At 38.5% G+C, this 16,635-nt stretch overlaps 1 protein-coding gene across 1 annotated transcript; it reads left to right on the top strand.

The window, feature by feature from the left end:
• The first annotated feature begins 14,004 nt into the window (after positions 1-14,004).
• Positions 14,005-15,614, top strand: LOC147339418 (uncharacterized). The gene is made up of 4 exons (XM_086299428.1): positions 14,005-14,405; positions 14,528-14,810; positions 14,939-15,411; positions 15,590-15,614. The coding sequence occupies exons 1-4, from the start codon at positions 14,080-14,082 to the stop codon at positions 15,612-15,614; spliced, it is 1,107 nt and encodes a 368-aa protein (XP_086155554.1). The 5' UTR covers positions 14,005-14,079.
• The last annotated feature ends 1,021 nt before the right edge of the window (positions 15,615-16,635 follow it).

Here is a 16,635-nt window from a genome sequence, read left to right as displayed (position 1 = left end):
AGGAAACAGTCTAACCAGTTGAAAAGTAATAAAACCCTCAGAAAATAGTCAACAACTAAACACAATTGAACACAAAAGATCCAATACTGTGTGTTTTAAGGGGCCATTTGACACAGTTGGTGTGCTTGGTGTGCTTCAGTCCCTAGGTCCTGTTGCATGACCTAGTTTTGACCAAGCTTTCTCCTCCAATGCTTCCCAAAAAGCCATGTTATTTCACTCTTTTTCTAATTGTATTGTCATGAAATCTGACATCAGACATGTCAACACAGTTTTAAATGTCGACATGTGCCACTTTGCTATATGCATAATAGTGTATGTGGCAAATGTCAGCAGTGCTTGCACCAGCAGCATGAGCACCACTTACTGTATTGCTAGTTATACTGTAGTGCTCTTAGACATCATAGACCCCACTGTAAGTCTGTGTCATGCAGTAATTAAGAATAACAATAATCATTTAAAAAAAACAACAGCAACAAGTTATTCTGGTGCTCACTGTAAAAAGCATCACTTTTAAAATTATTAATTTATATGTGCCTATGCTTTATTGCTTCAGCAGTGGAAAAATGCTACAAATGTGAAAAGGGAAGCCTGGAACGATGCTAATTCACGTTAATGTATTCAGCTACAGCCCTGTTTATTTTTTGTGCTTTTGGCAACTAGGCAGCATATTTTCGTTGTAGAGTTATTAAGGTAACGTGTGCCACTGTTTCTGTCTGGTTGCTTGTAGAATCACACTTTATAGACTTGTGTTCTCCTGTTAAATTAACACTGTTTAATAACAGTACAGCTGGGTAGGACTAATAATGACGCACTGCTACAACACTGACATGATAATTTTATAGTTTTAGCTATAGTTACTAGCTGATGATAGCTAATGTGGAAATTGGGTAATTGTTAATCGTTAAATGTCTAATATTAACCAAGTCTAGTGTAATCTTCTGTATTAGCACAAAGCCTTTCCAGGAATGGACATCCCAGGTCACTGGAATTGCAATTGGTAAGAAGAGTGGGCCTAAATTTATCTTCAAACTGATAAAGTCACACAGAAAACAATTATGTCAAATTATTGTTGCTGCAGGTGTTTCTACAAGCTATTGAATCATGGAGTGTACTGACATGCACGACAGACCCGCATAATGATTTTTAAACCTTTCTTTTTCACAACTTTATGTAAAAACACTAATGGAGATCCATTCAGTTGTTGAGATACTTCAGTCTATACCAGATACCAGATCTTAATACAAAGCCCAGAATTCTAACACATCCATTATTAACAAAAATAAAAAATAAAACAAGGCTGCCTTATTTCCCCCCAATTCCATACTTTCAAGGCTAGAGAAAATGTGGTGTAAAGATCTTGGGCTTTGTAACTGAGCAGAATCTTATTCCTACTGATGTGTAACTCTGACTACGTTGGCTGAAGGGCAAAGAAAGAGGCGCATGACTGGCAGCTATGAGAATGTCATTAGGATTAGCTGTAAAATGTAGGCCATCCTCCATTTTGCTGGTATGGCCCACAGAGAGGCAGAGAACACCTTATGTGTGCACTAAAGCAAATATACTGCACAGAGAAGAGGACATTTCAGGTGATTCAGTACTTTAAGAGGTTTTGGTCGAGTTTATTTCTTACACAGGTTTTTATAGATTTTAATCACCATACATCTTTGCAGGGGAGACAGCTAAGAAAATTGCATGGTTGTGTTGCCTTAAGCCTCAGGAGGCAATACATTTTCTACAATTATATTTTAAGTGAGCAATGAAACAAAGCATTAGCATGATAGTAAATGTGTCCCCCCCCCCCCCCCCAAAAAAAAAAAAACAAACAAACAAAAAAAAAAAACTTGACTATAGACTTAACTCAGACAGAGAAAATGTTGAACTGCTGATGTAGTAACATGAAACATGGAAACACTGCTACAGATTTCAGGACTGGGGATCATGAATATTTGTAGAAAAATATTATGGTGTCCATATAGTTGTCCAAAATTTCTAATGCTGAAGCAAAAAGTGTCAGGTGATGGAAGCACATGGCTAAGAAAAAATATATATAAATTACTTAATTTGCAATGCAATCTTGGTCTTATCAGCCCTCTGGGTGCAAATGAGATCACATCAATGGAACTCAAAGAGCTCTGGTTGCTAATGCGATATTTTTACAGTATGAACCTGGTGGCTGTTAAGTTCTCATTAGATAATGCTCACTTTGCAGTGCAGATTTTGCTTTGTGTCATATATCTGATTATTAGCAGACCATCAGCAGACTGTGACTGCTCTGAGAAAAAACCCCCATTTGAGTCAAAGAGCAAAACACAGTCCCGAGTGCCTCGGTTGTGCTGTTGAGGCTGAGAAAATATACTGATCTCAGCTGGCCCTTTCAAAGCCTCAGACGTGTGAATGAAAAAAGTAGCTCGTGACAGAGTCAATGACCCACAATGTGTCGAGCTTCAAGTAATGCGGACTCCAGAAAAGAACATTATTTTATAAGTGGAAACAGTTTATACAGTGTGTTTGTTGTTCACTAACTAAGAGCTGGACGTATCATCTTCTGATTTAAAAAGTGTTGATTGGAGAGAACAACTCTTGTGTCAGAGCTACAGTGTGTGAAATGGTGTAAGACTTATTCATATCTGAGGCTTTGTGGAAACAAATGAATACTAAACATAATGAATTTTTAATCCTTCTTGTCTCGTGGGTAATGTGAGCAAGTTAGATGCCTGTATTTTCAGGTTCTGGTGTAGAATGAATTAGCATTACTTGGCTTGAAGCGATACAGTGGATTTCATTAAATCAGAGACACTATATGAGACAGATATGGCACTCAGTGAATCCTAAATTGAAGAGTCCTCAATTGCTTTGACACATTTCTATACACTGAAAAAAAGGCCATGTAGGATTTACTTGATTCAATAGTGGACATTGGTTGCACACAAATGTTTTGCTTTGGCAGAAACTTAAACAATTGTGTTCAATCAACACAACTTTTTCATATTCAATAAACATGTGCATTTTGTGTTCATAAAACGCGATTGAAACATGTTTAGATGAAGTAAGTTGAGCTCTTGGAATATTTTAATCCTTCAGAATTTTGTCATTGTATTTCAGCACTATTAAATAACATTTACCCCAATACTGCTTGCTCATTTAAATGCTACATGTTGTCTTCATATTACATAATGTTCAACAAAGTCTAGAGTCTGGTTAATATAAAAATTTAATGGATCTACAACAACTAACATCCTATCTTTATCCTGGTTGCAGGGAAATAACCCTGAATTGTTAGGCAGGGTACACCCTAGACAACTCACAAGCCTGTCACAAACAACCATTTGCACTTACATTGACAGGTAATTTAGAATCATCAATTAAGCTAACTAACAACTGCACGACTTTTAACTGTGGGAAGAAACCAGAATACCCAGAGAGAAACCAGATTGTGGATTTGAACCCAGGATCTTCTTACTGTGAAGCAACAGCACTAACCACCATGCCACCAATCCAGACTTAACAAAAGTAGGAAAGCTATGATTTTAATGCTTGATGCAGAATTTTTTTGTACGTTTTTGTCCTTGACAGGTTAATCCACAGTAAATAGCAATAGCATGCACATGGTGTGTCGTAGTTGTCTGCCTCTTATAACGCCAGTGATTTTCCTACAGTTTGACATCTCGTGCGATCTTGTGAATTTCATGAGTTCAGTAACTAACCACTCTTACTAGATTGTATCATGTCATTCAAATTCAAATTCAATTCAAATTCAAATTTTATTTGTCACGTACACAGTCATACACAGTACGATATGTAGTGAAATGCTTGGACAACTGCTCGTGACCTAAAGAAAACAAAAAGGAAAAGGCTATGAATAAGATAGGAAATAAATATGAAAAATTAAAAAGGGTAACGGTAAAGGTAAAGGGTAAAGGTCTCAACAAGGACAAATTAAGACAAATTGTTGAATTTCGTACAGATCCTTCATGATTTAATTATGTTCATAGAAGCATGAAATTACCGTGTTTAAATTAACTTGTAATTTAAACATGTAATTTTGTTTTTAATGTAACAAACACCCAATTTACTTTTTTCAGTATACCAAAAAAAGTAGTGGAGGCTACTCAATTTGACTGAGATGGATGCCTTCCTGAAACCACGATCCAAAGCATACGAGACTGAAAGTTATTGACTTACTTCACTCGAACATGATATGAACAATTTAATCTAGCCTCTCTGCATATCATGTAGTTTCTACACTATATAGTTACACTTAACTTTAAAGCATGAGGCACTTATGTTAAATACACGCAAGATGCTTACGTAAATCCAGGATTTGGCCAATCCCTTTTTTTCAGTGTACAAACATACAAGTTCTCCTTGGTGAAGACACATTTCCCAAGATGATCATTGTCACCAAAATGTTTTATGGTAAACTTTTGTCTTTGTAGTATCTTCTATTGTCTGAAAATGTGCATGTTTAGATTTTCAGTGTGTAGCAGTTAAAGTAACAGAAAAAAACACTGCACAGAGCAAAAGTACCACAGAAAATTGTTCAGGGAAATCAAAACACAAACCTACTACACTCAAAAAAGTGATTTTGAAAAATTTGAACAAGATAAATTTATGTTTCTAAGGTGAACGTAATAAAATCATATACGATCTGCATGAAATTCACCAATAAGGCTGCTACAGCCTTATATACCCACCCGCTCTTTCAGGTCAGCTGATCAGCTGTTCCTGAATGTACCCATGACTGAGCATAAACTTAGAGGAGATCGTGCTTTTGATGCAGCATCTCCAAAACTGTGGAACGAGCTGCCTCTTCTCTGCCTGTTTTAAATCACTGCTGAAAACTCATCTCTTCACCCTGGCCTTTGACTCCTTGTAAGATGTTGGTTTTTAGTTTTAGTTTTTTGTTGATTCTATGCTGTTTTATCTTGTTTTTAAATTTAGGTCTGTTTTAATTCTTATGTATTATGTGTTTTATTTTTTTATTGTTTTGTTTTATTCTATTGTTCCTAAGTCGTTTACTGTACAGCATGTTGGTCTTGTCCTGGGTATTTTAAAGATCTTTATAAATAAAGATGGATTGGGTGGATTGGAAGATAAACACTTTAGTTTGCAGTACTGTGGTGAGTTCACAGTAAAGCAGTGTGTTGGACTGGTGCACAGTGATTGTGGCGTTCATGGTCAGTGTTAGGTTACCTCAAGTATAGTGGATTAATTTGCATTTAAGCTGATGTTGCTTAGATTAACCCTCCTGCCATCCTTTAAAAAACTCACACCCATCACCCTAGGGACCATTCTCAGCCACGCCATAAAAAGACCATATATCCATATTTTATTCCACTTTAAATTAGCCAACCTTGTAAAACTACTTCTCCCTGAAATATTCATGTAAAGTTTTAATTATATTTCCGTTGTTTTAACCCTTCAAATCCCAGTGTTATTACATGAGCGCCCTGTGTTATAAGCCCCAAAAACCAAAAAACGAAACTAAATATTTCCACAAAAAACCAGTTGAAGTAATATGTGATTGTCATTATAAGTAGGCCTTTAGATGGACCAAAGATTGGCACCAACATACATTTTGACCTGCCATTATTTTTTTGCATTTTTTTTGCAATTTAAAAATTAAAACTTCAAGGCCCTGAGTCTTCATTGACATCCAAGAAAAGAAGAAAAAATAAAATCATATGATGATAATTTGGGGTTGAAAAATAGCGTTTATAATGGAAGTCAATGGGCAGAAAATGGTCCCCAGGGTGATGGGTGTGGGGATTTCTGCTGCTCAGCCATTTTAGGCTGATTTAAGGAATTCACACTGGAATATTAACATTGACAGGTAAAAACTATCCTGTGGCAAGTTTGGTTATATTCCACTGAACACAGTGGAAATGGCAGCCATTTAACACATAGCAGTGGCACAAAAAGGTCCCAAGAAGGCAGGAAGGTTAAGTCACCAAATTTCACCTTTATATCGGCTGTATATGGGCTAGTCAAAGACAATTCTCAGTATACTGTTAGTGTAGGAAATGGAAAGACAACCAAGATATCTGTGAAACATCTGTGAAACAGCTTGAATTCAGCTCTGGTTTATGTGGTAACTTGTTAATGAGTGTCTGGTAGAATTTAATTTATTCTTTGTTCAGATGTGGCTATACACTCTACTGAGAATAAGCATATTGTAATAATGTGAGTGGATCTTCAAAATAGACATCAAAATAGTTCATGGAGAAAATAAGTAAAGATCTTACTAGCAATAATGCTGTTTGAATAATTGTAACCATCATAAGCAACCAAATCATCTCAACATATATTGATCAACAAATTGATTTACTCTGCCTTACAGAAACCTGGTTGGAGCAGGATGATTATGTTAGTTTAAATGAATCAACACCCCCGAGTCATTCTAACTACCAGAAATCTCGAAGCACAAGCCGAGGGGGCGGTGTGGCAGCAATTTTTCACACCAGCCTATTAATTAATGAGAGACCAAGATAGACTTTTAATTCATTTGAAAGCCTGATGCTTAACATTGTCCACCCCAGCTGTGAAACTCAGAAACCAGTCTTACTTGTTATCATCTATTGTCCACCTGGGCCTTACACAGAGTTTCTGTCTGATTTCTCAGACTTTATATCTAATTTAGTTCTGAGCTCAGATAAAATAATTATTGTGGGTGATTTTAACATCCATGTAGATGCTAAAAATGACAGCCTCAACATGGCATTTAATCTGTTATTAGACTCAATTGGTTTCTCTCAAAATGTAAAAGAACCCATCCACCACTTTAATCACACTCTAGATCTTGTTTTAACATATGGCATAGAAACTGAACATTTAACAGTGTTTCCTGAAAACCCTCTCCTGTCTGATCATTTCCTGATAACATTTACATTTACAATAATTGATTACACAGCAGTGGAGAGTAGACTTTATCAAAGTAGATGTCTTTCTGAAAGCGCTGTAACTAAGTTTAGGAATATAATCCACCCACTGTTATCATCTTCAATGACCTGTACCAACATAGAAGGCTACTCCAACAGAGGTCGATTATCTTGTTAATAATTTTACCTCCTCACTACGTACGACTCTGGATACTGTAGCTCCAGTGAAAACTAAGGTCTCTAATCAGAAGTACCTGACTCCGTGGTATAATTCTCAAACACGTAGCCTAAAGCAGATGACTCGTAATCTGGAGAGGAAATGGCATGTCACAAATTTAGAGGATCATCATTTAGCCTGGAGAAATAGTTTGTTGCTTTATAACAAAGCCCTCCGCAAAGCCAGAACATCTTACTATTCATCACTGATTGAAGAAAATAAGAACAACCCCAGGTTTCTCTTCAGCACTGTAGCCAGGCTGACAAAAAGTCAGAGCTCTACTGAGCCAACCATCCCTTTAACGTTAACTAGTAATGACTTCATGAACTTCTTTACAAATAAAATTTTTATCATTATAGAAAAAATTACCAATAATCTTCCCACAGATGTAATATTATCTACAGCTACTCTTAGTACCATTGATGTTAAGTTAGACTCTTTTTCTCCAATTGATCTTTCTGAGTTAACTTCAATAATTACTTCCTCCGAACCATCAACGTGTCTTTTAGACCCCATTCCTACAAAACTGCTCAAAGAAGTCCTGCCATTAATTAATGCTTCAATCTTAAATATGATCAACCTATCTCTAATAATTGGCTATGTACCACAGGCCTTCAAGCTGGCTGTAGTTAAACCTTTATTCAAAAAGCCATCTCTAGACCCAGCAGTCTTAGCTAATTATAGGACAATCTCCAACCTTCCTTTCATATCAAAAATCCTTGAAAGAGTCAAACAGCTAACAGATCATCTGCAGAGGAATGGCTTATTTGAAGAGTTTCAGTCAGGTTTCAGAGCTCATCACAGCACAGAAACAGCTTTAGTGAAGGTTACAAATGATCTTCTTATGGCCTCTGACAGTGGACTCATCTCTGTGCTTGTCCTGCTAGACCGTAGTGCAGCATTCGATACTGTTGACCATAATATCCTATTAGAGCGATTAGAACATGCTGTACATATTACAGGTACTGTGCTGCAGTGGTTTGTATCATATCTATCTAATAGACTCCAGTTTGTTCATGTAAATGGAGAGTCCTCTTCACACACTGAGGTTAATTATGGAGTTCCACAGGGTTCAGTGCTAGGACCAATTCTGTTTACATTATACATGCTTCCCTTAGGCAGCATCATTAGAAGACATAGCATACATTTTCACTGCTATGCAGATGACACCCAGCTCTATCTGTCCATGAAGCCAGATAACACACACCAATTAGTTAAACTGCAGGAATGTCTTAAAGACATAAAGACCTGGATGGCTGCTAACTTTCTGCTTCTTAATTCAGATAAAACTGAGGTTATTGTACTTGGCCCTGAAAAGCTTAGACATATGGTATCTAACCAGATTCTTACTCTGGATGGCATTACCTTGCCCTCCAGTAACGCTGTGAGGAACCTTGGAGTCATTTTTGACCAGGATATGTCCTTCAACGCACATATTAAACAAATATGTAAGACTGCGTTCTTCCATTTGCGCAACATCTCTAAAATTAGAAATATCCTGTCTCAGAGTGATGCTGAAAAACTAGTTCATGCATTTATTACTTCCAGGCTGGACTACTGTAATTCATTATTATCAGGAAGTCCAAAAAACTTGCTGAAAAGCCTTCAGTTAATCCGAAATGCTACAGCAAGAGTACTGACAGGGACTAGAAAGAGAGAGCATATTTCTCCTGTTTTGGCTTCCCTTCATTGGCTTCTTGTTAAATCCAGAATTGAATTCAAAATCCTGCTCCTCACATACAAGGTCTTAAATAATCAGGCCCCATCTTATCTTAATGACCTTGTAGTACCATATCACCCTATTAGATCACTTCGCTCTCGCTCTGCAGGCCTACTTGTTGTTCCTAGAGTATTTAAAAGTAGAATGGGAGGGAGAGCCGTCAGTTTTCAGGCCCCTCTTCTTTGGAACGAGCTTCCAGTTTGGATTCGGGAGACAGACACTATCTCTACTTTTAAGATTAGGCTTAAAACTTTCCTTTTTGCTAAAGCATATAGTTAGGGCTGGACCAGGTGACCCTGAATCCTCCCTTAGTTATGCTGCAATAGACGTAGGCTGCCAGGGGATTCCCATGATGCATTGAGTTTTTCCTTTCCAGTCACCTTTCTCACTCACTATGTATTAATAGACCTCTCTGCATTGAATCATATCTGTTATTAACCTCTGTCTCTCTTCCACAGCATGTCTTTTATCCTGTCTTCCTTCTCTCACCCCAACCGGTCGCAGCAGATGGCCGCCCCTCCCTGAGCCTGGTTCTGTCAGAGGTTTCTTCTTGTTAAAAGGGAGTTTTTCCTTCCCACTGTCATAGGGGGTCATATGATTGTTGGGTTTTTCTCTGTATCTATGAAGCGCCTTGAGGCGAACTTTGTCGTGATTTGGCGCTATATAAATAAAATTGAATTGAATTGAACATGTATTTGCTCAAAAATTTATTTATTACTATAAACACATATTTATCAAGGCAAGGAAACAGTAGTTAAATGGAGGTATCTCCATCATGTATGGGATTTCAGTGGAACATCACAAGTCATCAGCCTAATGTGTTTAGGCATCAAATGTTCCTCTACATCAGTGGTTCCCAAATTAAAATCTGGATGCATGACCTTATGAGTGTCATTTGAATGAAACCAGGCATCAGTAGGTGGAGGACCTGGGACCTCACATGCAGGTACGCTGATAGGTCTAAACATGAAGGAGGGAACTTCATTGTCCAGCGCACAAAGGACTTCATTTGGTGCTTCTCCTTTGTCTGTGGACGACGCAGACTTTGAGCCAAAGGGATCTTGTGTTGCAGAGGATCATTCAGGTCATTTGTCGTTTTGCTCTCTGGTTCCAAAAAAACCTCGCAAACAAAGGGCACACAATAGTATTCCATTGGTGGTGGCAGTAAGATCCCCACATCTTGGAAGAAGTACTTGCTGCACACAAAACGAGAAAAATCAGCAGCTGATTATTTTTGCAACATATGATGCAAACAGATGTTTTAATGTCCTTATTTTTTTTTTTAAATTGAATAGCAACATACCTGTCAGTGCTGACATGTTAGTTGGTTTCTGAGTCAAACATCTTAAGATGTTGATTTTCCTAAAAACGTTACATATTATTATTGTTGTTGTATTTTTCTTTAAGAATTTATATGATTTAATGTTTAGAAACAGACACAGTGAAGGGTAATTTAACACAGCACGAGCCATTTTAGGCATCTGTCAAGGCAAAGATCCACGCAGAATTTGGTTTCTCTGTGTAACATTACAGGACAGTTGTCATACATTTTCAAAACAATTTCAACAATGCATATCCAGTCAAACTGTATCATTAAAGCATTGTTTAGGTGGATAAATATGAAAGAAATGAAGATAAAAACAGTAACAACTGGCAATCAATGTTATGGCCATGGGTCGGTGACCCAGTGTTTTTGGTTTTTGTACTTTTACTTTTGATTTCATAATGGTTTGTGACTGTTTGTGTTTTCTGTCCTAGTGTTTCTAGCTCCCCAGTTTCGTGGTACATCCTGAGTTCTGATTTTTAGGTTTTGTTATTTGACCTCCCAGTGTTAATTCTGTGGTTCTTCTGTTCTGTGTCATCCCTACTTGTGTACCCCCTCTTGTGTAGTCAGGTCTCTGTGTAAAGCCCACGTCTCCGAGTCTGTGTCTTCGCGTGTTTTGAGTTTCCTGCTTTATTGTGAAAGTTTGTGTCTTATGCCAGTGTGTTCAGGTTGCGTTTTCCCTGTCTCGTCTTGTCAATCGCAATCAGCTGTGCCTCCCTCCTGTGTGTAGTTTCCTCGTTCCCTTCTTTGTATTTATAGTGCGTGTTCACTCATGTTAGTTGCTAGTCCGTCTATGTTTCTTCCCTGCGTTCTCTCTCAGAGTCTTCCCTTCAGGTTCGTTTGATTAGTCATTCCCAGTTTAGGTCACCTTTAGGTTTTGCTTTGCTTGCCGTGTTTCTGTTTGTACCACCTGTGTAAATAAAAGCTCACTCACTTCCAATCCTGCATTCTTTGAATTTGTTATTGTTTTAATAACAATAACTACCAGGATCGTGCCATAGCAACACAGTGATCCCTAATCAAATCTCAGATACAAGGGATAGCCTATATACACATCCAACAGGACAGTAAAGCAATGGGCATCAATGCCACAAGTCAGGCCTCATAAAATACCTGAGTTATATAACAGCACCCTGACAGTGTCTCATACAAATGATATTCATTTCAATTTAATTTTAATTAGATAGATCTGTCCAAAAAATAATTATTAAATTAAATAATCTTTAATTTAAAAACATAATAAAAACATCATTTTTAAGTAGTGGATTTAAATTGCTAAAACACGTGTAATTTTTTTTCTTTACATTATTATTTAATTTTCGCATTTTTGATTATGTTTTCTCCTTAAGTAGTGTTTTCATATGTCACTTTGCTGTCACTCATGCTTGGTTATATAAATGTGTATTTCATCTGTATATGGTAAAGTGCTTTGTTACGTCCTACAGAGCAGGAGCTCGTCTGGGGACCTGTCTTCTCCTCTTTCTTTGCTCATTTGTTCTTTCGTTTTGTCTTTTCCTATAAGCTACAGTCCAATTAGCTACTCGTCTTGAATCAGTGGAAGCTTGAGAAGTGACAAAAAGCCCATCCTTCACCTACTTTTGTCATGGTCATGGGTCGCTGATCCTGCAGCGTTTTGAGTTTATTGTTATCATTTTCTAGTTTATTCTGATTTTGTATTCTGTCATTGGGTCCAGCTGTGTTTCATTTCCTTGGGTTCTTCTTTTCCAAAGAACACACGATTGCTACCACAGCCGTGACAACTTTCCCGTTGAGAAATGTCATTACAACAGCTACAACATGTATCTGGACCATGAACCTGAAACAACTGCAGCAAGATGATACCATGCATTTTTAAATACATTTTCAGAAAAAAAAATGGTGCTCTTTGTTTTTTGAATGTGCATCTGTTTGACCTTCAAAGCAGTTGTATTAATAATCAGAAAATCACCTGATTCAGCCATTCATTATGGTTAACAAATGGTTTTAACAGGTTAGGGTACCACTATGTCCACTACTATTTTTCTATGATGTAACTTGCACTTGCATTTTATGTGTGCTTCACACCTTATGTGAAATTTGTTATCAATCCAATAAATTGGAGGAAAAAAAGGATCTGTAAGACACATTTTTAAGTTTTAGACTTAGCAATAGTGTATCCATGCTAACCAGACTCTAGAGTCTGCTAAGCATTCCAAAAAAATACTCTTTAAATGAACTTAAAATAATCATGGGAAGAACTTCCACATTATTACAGTTTTTCTAAAATGTTAAAACACAAAAGCCAATCCTGTAACCCAAATGACCAGTAGTCTAAACACATTTACTAAATGTAGCCACCATATTCCAGTACCATAAACACATGTCACATGAAGACACAATTCACAAAACATAACCCTCTGTACTCATAAATCTAAACACATTTTTCCTTGCTAAAACACATGTTGCAAAACAACTCTGCTCATATCCTCAAATGAAAGCCCATGTGATGCAAAATGCTTGCCACAGTCACCAATCTTTGAACACAGGGAACACACCTGGCGTCATTCACTACACACAATGACTCAAAATTGAAGACACTTGTTGCTAATGCTGTACCCACATGTAAAAGCAAGTTCAGAGTGCACAGTATGCTGAAGGTTCCAAACAAACACAATGGATGAAGGCAGAGTCAGGGGAAGAGGAATTTGATGCAGAGGAGGGAGAAGAGCTGGCCCTGGAAGAAGAGGAGCAGGCCAATGAGGAAGAGGAGTTCAAATGAGAGGAGGAAGAGGAGCGACCAACGAGGAAGAGGAGAAGGCCAACATGGGAGAGGAGAAGGTCCAGGAGGGAGAGCAAGACAACCTCGCACCATCATTACGGACGAGATGCGAGCAACAGCTCAGCGACATGATGCCGCACAGTGATTGTGGTGTGTGTGTGGTGTGAATAACGTAAATAAAAAAACTTCACACCCTGTTCATGTTTTCAAGATTACTGTTGTGTGCAATAGATTCTGTTTTTGCATTGAGTTGTGTTACAGTAGTGTACGTACATGCAGGATTTTCTATAGATTTATACTACTCATATGAAACTCACAAATCTAAATGCCTAATCCTCTGCAGAGATCTACGACGATCCGTTACTGTATAGCTTCTAAAATATGCATTGGCAGTTATGAAACAAAGAACCTTCTCACAAATTGAGCATTGTGTTTTCAATTGTTTTGCTGTAGTGTGTAATGCTGTGTATAGTGTTTACAGTTTTGACAGCTTCGAGCTGCTCTCTTGGTGTGGGAGTTTGAGTTTTGCAGTGGGAAGGTGTGGTTGTGTTTATGTAGCTTTGTTTATGTAGTGTTGTGTTTGGACATTGGGGGACCTGGTGGTAACGTTTGTGAAATGTGTTTTAGCATTTGAGAAAAACTGTAATTGGCTTTCTATTAGCATTAAACACTTGTGTTGGACTAACGTAATTTGTATGAATTGGTTCAACTCAATTAACTTAGGTTGGAACCAAATTTAGCAAATTAGTTGGAGAAAACAACAAAAACCTTTAAGGTGGATCAACACTATTACAGTTTTTCTAAAATGTTAAAACACAAAAGCCAATCCTGTAACCCAAATGACCAGTAGTCTAAACACATTTACTAAATGTAGCCACCATATTCCAGTACCATAAACACATGTCACATGAAGACACAATTCACAAAACACAACCCTCTGTACTCATAAATCTAAACACATTTTTCCTTGCTAAAACACATGTTGCAAAACAACTCTGCTCATATTCTCAAATGAAAGCCCATGTGATGCAAAATGCTTGCCACAGTCACGAATCTTTGAACACAGGGAACACACCTGGCGTCAGTCACTACACACAACGACTCAAAATTGAAGACACCTGTTGCTAATGATGTGACCCCACCTATAAAAGCATAGTTTGGTGAAGATGCCAAACAATCACAATGGATGAAGGCATTCGAGCGTGCGGAAGGAGAAGAGCTGCAGGCCAAAGAGGAAGAGGGGTTGAGATCAGAGGAGGAAGAGGTGAAGGCCTAAGAAGAAGAGGAATTCGGAGTAGAGGAGGAAGAGAAGGAGGCCAACAAGAGAGAGGAGAAGGTCCAGGTGGGAGAAGAAGACAACCTCGCACCATCATAACAGATGATATGCGAGCAACAGTAATTGATCATGTCATTGTCCATGGCATGGCTGAAGCGGGACGAAGAGTACATCCAAACCTGAGTAGGTTCACCGTGGCCACCATTATCAAGGCATTTAGACAACACAACAGGTATAGTACGCTATTGCTTTCTTTGTCACACTACAGTTTTACAGGCCTGTGAAAGTGGTCTGTTACTTTACATGTAGTTTTACATATAAATCAGTCAATTGACAACACGTTTCTTTCTTTAGAGCTGAAAGAATGCCACATAGAGGTGGGAGGGTTGCCATATTCACAGCGGCACAAGAAACCCTCATTGCAGATATGGTCCGTGAGAACAGCTGCATTAGACTCCGAGAGATCAGAGACAAAGTCATTGCAGATAATGTAAACTTTGAGAACATTGATGCTGTCAGCGTGTCCACAATAGACCGAGTTCTCCGGCGCCAACAGGTGAGGATGAAACAGGTCTACAGGGTTCCCTTTGAGCGCAACTCTGCGCGACACATAGAACAATGTTACGAGTATGTGCAAGTACGTATACATCCATGTCCACAGTTAGTGGACATACTGTGTTGCTTAGTGGCCTACATTACTTCTGGACAATACTGTGCTACCTGATTGACCGTTCTGAACACCTGTACGCTTTTCCATGTTCACAGAGGATAATGCAGTTGGACGCGATGGCCAGACCCCATGAGTACCTCTTCCTGGATGAGGCTGGCTTCAACCTCCAGAAACGAAGGCGAAGAGGCCGTAACATTGGCCAAAGAGCCATCACTGAGGTTCCTGGCCAACGGGGGGGTAATATTACTCTTTGTGCAGCTATGGGTATGGAGGGGCTTGTCCACCGGCATGCTGTCCTTGGGTCTTACAACACCCAACGTCTCCTCACCTTCCTAGAGGAGCTAAAAGACATCCTCCTGGACCATCAACAACACCATCCTAGGCTAGCACATCACATGTATGTGATCATTTGGGACAACGTCCGCTTCCACAAAACACACCAAATCAGAGAGTGGTTCACCACCAACAGTGACCACTTTTTAAACGTCTGTCTGCCACCCTACTCCCCTTTCCTGAACCCTATAGAGGAGTTCTTCTCATCATGGAGATGGAATGTGTATGACAGACAGCCATACACAAGAGAGAACCTCGTACGGGCAATGGAGCTGGCCTGTGCTGACATCCCAGTGGAGGCCTTCCAGGGATGGATTCGCCATTCCAGGGCGTTTTTCCCGCGGTGCCTAGCAAGGGACAATATAGCCTGTGATGTGGATGAGGTGATGTGGCCCAATGCAGCTCGGCGACATGATGCCGCACAGTGACTGTGTGTAATACTGTAAAAAGACCGTGTAGACAATAAAAAAGACTTCACACCCTGATCATGTTTCCGAGAGTACTGTTGTGTGCGATAGATTCTGGTTTTGCATTGAGTTGTGTTACAGTAGTGTACGTACATGCAGGATGTTTTTATAGATTTATAGTCTTCATGTGAAACTCACAAATCTAAATGCCTAATCCTCTGCAGGGTTCTATGACGATCCGTTACTGTACAGTTTATAAAAATATGCATTGGCAGTTATGAACCAAAGAACCTTCTCACAAATTGAGCATTGTGTTTTCAATTGTTTTGCTGTAGTGTGTAATGCTGTGTATAGTGTTTACAGTTTTGACAGCTTCGAGCTGCTCTCTTGGTGTGGGAGTTTGAGTTTTGCAGTGGGAAGGTGTGGTTGTGTTTATGTAGCTTTAGAGAAGGGTGTTGTGTTTGGACATTGGGGGACCTGGTGGTAACGTTTGTGACATGTGTTTTAGCATTTGAGAAAAACTGTAAATTATATTGGATTCAAATGCAGTAAATAACTTGATTCATTAATCAAGTTAGTCCAACTTGAGTACGTTAACTTGGAATAACAGAATTGCATAATGCTAAAATAAAGCAATTTAATCACACGGAAATTATTTCCATGATTTTTTTTTTTTTTTTTTTTTTTTTTTTTTTTTTTTTTTTTGTTCATTTAAATAGTAGTTTTTTGAGTCTGTGCAATATTACAGCAACACAATACTGCTGGGAACAACTGGTCATTTAGTTGCTGCTTTGCCTTTTGGTCACAGATTTTCATCAGTCTATCACCTCAGGTTGCCCCTTGACAGGAGAAGAACCCAAGTGTATAATGTTTTGTTGTCTTCATCATGCTACACTTCTCTTCTACTCCTGCTGTCCCAGTAAAATATTTACCTGACCAGTTTTTCCAAGTTCATAAACTCTTATAACTCTGTTGCAGTCAAGCCTACTACATGAATTTTGCAGTATTCATGTAAGTTATTTAAACATGGGGGCTCAGCAGTTATGATGGAT

Source organism: Aulonocara sp. 'chitande type north' Nkhata Bay, linkage group LG1 (assembly GCF_057382095.1).
Source record: "Aulonocara sp. 'chitande type north' Nkhata Bay isolate Kocher_YH1m ecotype deep benthic linkage group LG1, A_spYH_male_GT1.1, whole genome shotgun sequence".
NCBI classification, from domain to species: Eukaryota; Metazoa; Chordata; class Actinopteri; order Cichliformes; family Cichlidae; genus Aulonocara; species Aulonocara sp. 'chitande type north' Nkhata Bay.
This window is presented reverse-complemented; position numbering and strand designations above follow the sequence as displayed.